Genomic DNA, 6,883 nt, shown 5'->3' with positions numbered 1-6,883 from the left:
TAAATCAGTACACTCATTGAGTAGTGTAAAAGGGGTAGGATTAAATAAGTGTATACTTCTTCCTACTCCGTTTCGAACATGTAAATTGAGTTATGTTTTGCTTTTGTTTATTATTATTATATATATTTTTTCATTTAATTTCTTGAGATCAATGATTTGTTTTGATTTTATATTGTTTGTATTTATTTACATGTTCGAAATAAAGATTTCAAATCAAATAAAAAATCTTCAACGTTAGCAGGACACCACTGTCTGTTTCCATGCAAGTCAAACAGCGGACTCCAAGTATTTTCCAAACAGTAGTTAGCACGTTGCTAACAACAAAACTACATAGCTAGCTGTTTCAACCGGTGGTTTTATCAAAATAGTTTAACAAAATAATATTTTAGGTGTTGACTATCAGTGGCAGAAACATTTAAAGGTGTAGTTGCAGTTTTTTTTTATCACACGTCCCTTCATTTGTTCAGGATATTATAGCCAATTAGCAACTGTTCAGAAGTTTTACGACTTCATAATAAATCAAAAGCAATTTTGTGTGTTGCATTTAGTTCCCCCCCCCCCCGTGCTGTACCGAAAACATACCGAACCGCGACTTCAATACCGAGGCACGAACCGAACCGCGACTTCAATACCGAGGTACGAACCGAACCGCGACTTCAATACCGAGGTATGAACCGAACCACGACACTCGAGTACCGTTACACCCCTGGTATACAAGCATGTCAGCAACCTCGTCCTTGGGTGCTTTTATAATAATGTAAAAACAACACGAGTCACTAGAGATTCCTTTTTCATTTCAGTTCATATCAAAATAAAGTCTTTGTCCGCCTCTTCGCCCGAGTCGGAGGACTTGGCTGCTTGGTCTTGGTCCGGGTGGGGAGACGTGTCCTTGGTTCTGGAGGTGCCGCGGTCCTCCGAGTTGGTCCGGTGGGGACTGCGGCGCTGGGTGTCCGACACAGATGCTGTCCTCGCTGGAGACAAGAAGACAACCGCCTATTGTTATTCTCATTTTAATGTATGTATTTTAGCTATCAAACCCTTTGCTCAGGGGCACATGGTCAGCTTTGTGCTCCGCTGGAGATGGAACCAGGGACTTTCAACTGACCTGTTTTAAGCAGCTTCTCTCGACACCTTACTAACTGCCATCTACATAGTACAGCGTGTCATGTGGGATGTGGCCACAAGAGGGCGCCACTGACAACACCAACATATGAGAGGAAAGGTGAGAGAGAAGACATTGGATAGTAGTTCAGGTGAGAGAGAGAGGGAGGGAGAGAGAGAGAGAGGGAGGGAGGGAGAAAGAGAGAGATAGAGAGAGGAGTAAAGGAGATAAGGGCAGGAAAGTAGACAAGAGATAAGGAGAGCGGAGGAAAAAAATAGGAGAAATGGGGAAAGGGGAGGAGGCAATGAGATGTGATGTGATACGAGGAAAGGAGACAAGGAAAGGAAAGGAAATAGAAAAAAGTGCCACTTCACTGCCTGCCTGCCTGCCTGTGTGTGTGTGTGTGTGTGTGTGTGTGTGTGTGTGTGTGTGTGTGTGTGTGTGTGTGTGTGTGTTACATAATAGATTACAGATGTGAGGATGAGAGACCGTGATGACCTCGTTCTGTCAAGCTGCTCTCTGTCAAACAGACGACAGTGATGGTTGATGGGAACGGGTCCAGATCTGAGAGCCACAGTGAATCACAGCATCGCTCTGATGCCTTATTTATAGGTCAGGATTAGGAGAGGTATATTATTATGGCAGTGTCATAGGGGTAAAACTACAAGTAATATAGTACTCAAATGGATAAAATAATACACGATAACAGATAATGCGTCTTAAACAAATACCTTATTCAGGAGTGAACAGATACGAACGTCATCTCTCATAGCTTTGGTGAGACAGTGCTGGTGTGTAATATAAATAATATGTTGCCAATGACGTATGCAAATTAGCCATGTGCTGTCCAGCCAATAATGTGTTGCCAATGCCGTATGCAAATTAGCCATGTGCTGTCCAGCCAATACTATGTTGCCAATGACATATGCAAATTAGCCATGTCCTTCCTTTTGCTTGCACTCCTATTGTCTACCTGAGAGGCTGTTAGATGAGGGCTGCTGAATGCAGTGCAGCAAGACAGACAGACAGACAGACAGGGTGCGTCTCTAGTGGAGGACAGACAGACAGACAGACAGGGTGCGTCTCTAGTGGAGGACAGACAGACAGACAGACAGACAGACAGACAGACAGACAGACAGACAGACAGACAGACAGACAGACAGACAGACAGACAGACAGGGTGTCTCTAGTGGAGGACAGACAGACAGACAGACAGACAGACAGGGTGTCTCTAGTGGAGGACAGACAGACAGACAGACAGACAGACAGACAGACAGACAGACAGACAGACAGACAGACAGACAGGGTGTCTCTGGTGGAGGACAGACAGACAGACAGACAGACAGACAGACAGACAGACAGACAGACAGACAGACAGGGTGCGTCTCTAGTGGAGGACAGACAGACAGACAGACAGGGTGCGTCTCTAGTGGAGGACAGACAGACAGACAGACAGACAGACAGACAGACAGACAGACAGACAGACAGACAGACAGACAGACAGGGTGTCTCTAGTGGAGGACAGACAGACAGACAGACAGACAGGGTGTCTCTAGTGGAGGACAGACAGACAGACAGACAGACAGACAGACAGACAGACAGACAGACATACAGACAGACAGACAGACAGGGTGTCTCTGGTGGAGGACAGACAGACAGACAGACAGACAGACAGACAGACAGACAGACAGACATACAGACAGACAGACAGACAGACAGACAGGGTGTCTCTGGTGGAGGACAGACAGACAGACAGACAGACAGACAGACAGACAGACAGACAGACAGACAGACAGGGTGTCTCTAGTGGAGGACAGACAGACAGACAGACAGACAGACAGACAGACAGACAGACAGACAGACAGACAGACAGACAGACAGGATGTGTCTCTAGTGGAGGACAGACAGACAGACAGACAGACAGACAGGGTGTCTCTAGTGGAGGACAGACAGACAGACAGACAGACAGACAGACAGACAGACAGACAGGGTGTGTCTCTAGTGGAGGACAGACCTTCCTGAGCTGCTGACGCCGTCTTGTTGGCTGAGCCTCCCAGCGGAGGACTGGACTCCTTGTCTTTCTCAGACAGCGCCCTCTTCATGGTGGGAGGAAGAATTGCCACCTTGGGGGACACAGCACCGCTGGGGGGGGCCTCCGAGCTCTCGTCTGACAGGGGGGGGGGGGACAGAGGGACGACAGGGGGGACAGACAGAGGGACGACAGAATGACATACAGGGGGGACGGACAGAGGAAGGAACTTGTATGTTATCAACTCAGACTGAAGGACATTTGAGAGTTTTTTTCAGGAAAACTGCTTTTTTCAGCAATGTGTTTGTTTTTCTTCTCTTTTTCGTAGTGTAAATCACAAAGTACAGTACCTATGCTTATACCCTTTAATGGTAATTTGGCCTGTAACTATACCATCATCTGGTGTCCTGGTGGAGTTAATGGTGTCCGTCATATAGTACAGTAACTATGCTCATAGCCTTTAAAAATGATATTTGGCCCCCATACCATCATCTAGTTGAAATATTATGTAATATTTTGGTATAATGCTAATGTAATGAGGTGGGCTGGGTTGGATGGGTGTGGGGGGGGGGAGAAATTATGTTTCAAGTTCAAGTTTCAAGTTTCTTTAATAGTTGTCATACAGAAGTACAGAATACTTTTATACAAAATGCTTCTTACTGTTACGCTCCATGTTTGATTATGTTATGTATATTGTATATTATGTATATTATTCGTATGTTTATTGTTGGTTTTATTTTTAATTATGATTATTTGTATTTGTTGTTGTTTTGTGTGGACCCCAGGAAGAGTAGCTGTTGTCATTTGTAACAGCTAATGGGGGATCCAAATAAACGTAAACATTTAAGTTAATGGTGTCCGTCATAAAGTACAGTAGCCTACCTGTGCTCCGGCTGCTGCTGGGGGTCCTTGGCTTCTGCGGGATGGACGGCCGAGCAGCCAGGGCGGGCTTTGCTCCCTGTGGCACCGGGGGTTTGGGGCTGACCGGCCCAGCAGGGGGCGCTGAGGAGGAGGAGGCAGTCCGGATACGAGGGGTGAGGTCAGGCTTGGCCTCGCTGCGAGGAGGGGTCCTCTCCGGAGACCCCGCGGCTAAAGGGTCCGATTTAGTGACGGGACCACCGGGAGAGCGGCTTTCTCCAGGGGCAGGCTGGGGCTTGGCTGCACGCACACACACACACACACACACACACACACACACACACACACACACACACACACACACACACACACACACACACACACACACACACACACACACACACACACACACACACACACACACACACACACACACACACACACACACACACACACACACACACACACACACACACACACACACACACACACACACACACACACACACACACACACACACACACACACACACACACACACACACAAGCGCACACACACACACACACACACACACACACACACACACACACACACACACACACACACACACACACACACACACACACACACAAGCATGCACACAGATGAATTAAGAAGCCACACATAACATAATTACAGCATGATTAAACAGAAGCTGTGGCTCCCATTCAAACACCAAGCTGTTTACTGTCCACTGTGTTTACGTGATCCATGCAGGTAACAGCTGGACAGACCCGAGGTCAGTAAGAGGGGCTACGGTTCATTTTCTATGGTGTTAATATTATTTACTTTTTACATCATGAAGTGCAAAAAACAAAGGGTCTTAGCTGTAAAGAAAGAAGCAGGTGTCACTCAAAAACAGACCAGGAATCTCATCAGAGTTGAAGTGAACCAGAAAAACTATATTAATGGCATAGGCTACTCTGGGCCCGGGGCAAGGAAGTGGTAGAGGCCCCCTGTCCTCCAGGGAACAGAGGTAACTAGGGGCCTGGGGCAAGGAAGTGGTAGAGGCCCCCTGTCCTCCAGGGAACAGAGGTAACTAGGGGCCTGGGGCAAGGAAGTAGTAGAGGCCCCCTGTCCTCCAGGGAACAGAGGTAACTAGAGGCCTGGGGCAAGGAAGTGGTAGAGGCCCCCTGTCCTCCAGGGAACAGAGGTAACTAGGGGGGCCTGGGGCAAGGAAGTGGTAGAGGCCCCCTGTCCTCCAGGGAACAGAGGTAACTAGGGGCCTGGGGCAAGGAAGTGGTAGAGGCCCCCTGTCCTCCAGGGAACAGAGGTAACTAGGGGCCTGGGGCAAGGAAGTGGTAGAGGCCCCCTGTCCTCCAGGGAACAGAGGTAACTAGGGGCCTGGGGCAAGGAAGTAGTAGAGGCCCCCTGTCCTCCAGGGAACAGAGGTAACTAGGGGCCTGGGGCAAGGAAGTGGTAGAGGCCCCCTGTCCTCCAGGGAACAGAGGTAACTAGGGGCCTGGGGCAAGGAAGTGGTAGAGGCCCCCTGTCCTCCAGGGAACAGAGGTAACTAGGGGCCTGGGGCAAGGAAGTAGTATAGGCCCCCCTGTCCTTCAGGGAACAGAGGTAACTAGGGGCCTGGGGCCTGGGGGCTGGGCGGCTGGGGGCCTGGGGGGCTGGGGGCCTGGCGGCCGGGGGGCGGCTGGGGGCCTGGGGGCTGGGGGCCTGGCGGCTGGGGGCCTGGGACATGCGCCCCCAGGACGAGTTATTTTAAATGACCCCTCCAAGTGAAGTCAAGCTTGATGAGGACATATCCCAAGTGACATTAGTGAGATGGAGCAAGTCATCTACACACAAACCAGGGGTTTGTCCCAGTTAATGGAACAATTGTCACTTTAATCATATTTCAACCAGAGTGCAAATGTAACAGTAACGTGCAATAGTAATATACTGTACCTCAGTAATATCAATGTACAGGTGATTCAACTGGGAATAAAATATATAAATGAGTACTACTTAGTGTAGCGCTAATCAGATGTATGTACACAGAGTTGTATTATAATATGTATACCTGTATCACTGTACATATTATATTACAACTCTGTACATACATCTGATTAGCACTATTACTCAGTAGTACTCATTTATATATTGTATACCAAGTGTAATCACCTGTACATTGTATATTACTGTTGCACTTTACATTTGCACTCTGGTTGGATGCCAAACTTATTTTTGTTGTACTGTACTTGTGCTGCACGCTGATAATACATTTGAATCTAATGTAATGTAATGTAATGCAATATAATATAATATAATATAATATAATATAATATAATGTAATCCAATCTAATCTAATCTAATCTAATCTAGTGTAATGTAATGTAATGTAATCTAATGTAATCTAATGTAATGTATTATAATATAATGTAATCTAATGTAATGTAATGTAATGTAATCTAATCTAATGTAATCTAATGTAATATAATATACCGGTAATGTAATCTAATGTAATATAATATAATGTAATGTAATGTTATGTAATTTTATCTAATCTAATCTAGTGTAATGTAATGTAATGTAATATAATGTAATCTAATGTAATGTATTATAATATAATGTAATCTAATGTAATGTAATGTAATCTAATCTAATGTAATCGAATGTAATATAATATAATGTAATCTAATGTAATATAATATAATGTAATGTAATGTAATGTAATCTTATCTAATCGAATCTAGTGTAATGTAATGTAATGTAATATAATGTAATCTAATGTAATGTAATGTAATGTAATGTAATCTAATGTAATGTAATCTAATGTAATGTAATGTAATATAATATAATGTAATCTTATCTACTCTGGTCTACTTGGTGTTCCCGAGGCTCACCTGCTGTAGTGCCGTCAG

The 6,883-nt window shown here is 45.5% G+C and overlaps 1 protein-coding gene across 1 annotated transcript; it reads right to left on the bottom strand.

The window, feature by feature from the left end:
* Positions 1–801: 801 nt before the first annotated feature.
* On the bottom strand, positions 802–5,720 carry LOC311245928 (uncharacterized protein; the record flags this gene model as incomplete). The annotated part of the gene is made up of 4 exons (XM_084335952.1): positions 802–971; positions 3,117–3,269; positions 4,014–4,220; positions 5,603–5,720. The coding sequence occupies 4 exons, from the start codon at positions 5,718–5,720 to the stop codon at positions 802–804; spliced, it is 648 nt and encodes a 215-aa protein (XP_084192078.1).
* Positions 5,721–6,883: the final 1,163 nt, after the last annotated feature.

Source organism: Notolepis coatsorum (genome assembly GCF_963971535.1).
Source record: "Notolepis coatsorum genome assembly, chromosome: 19".
Classification (NCBI taxonomy): Eukaryota; Metazoa; Chordata; class Actinopteri; order Aulopiformes; family Paralepididae; genus Notolepis; species Notolepis coatsorum.
This window is presented reverse-complemented; position numbering and strand designations above follow the sequence as displayed.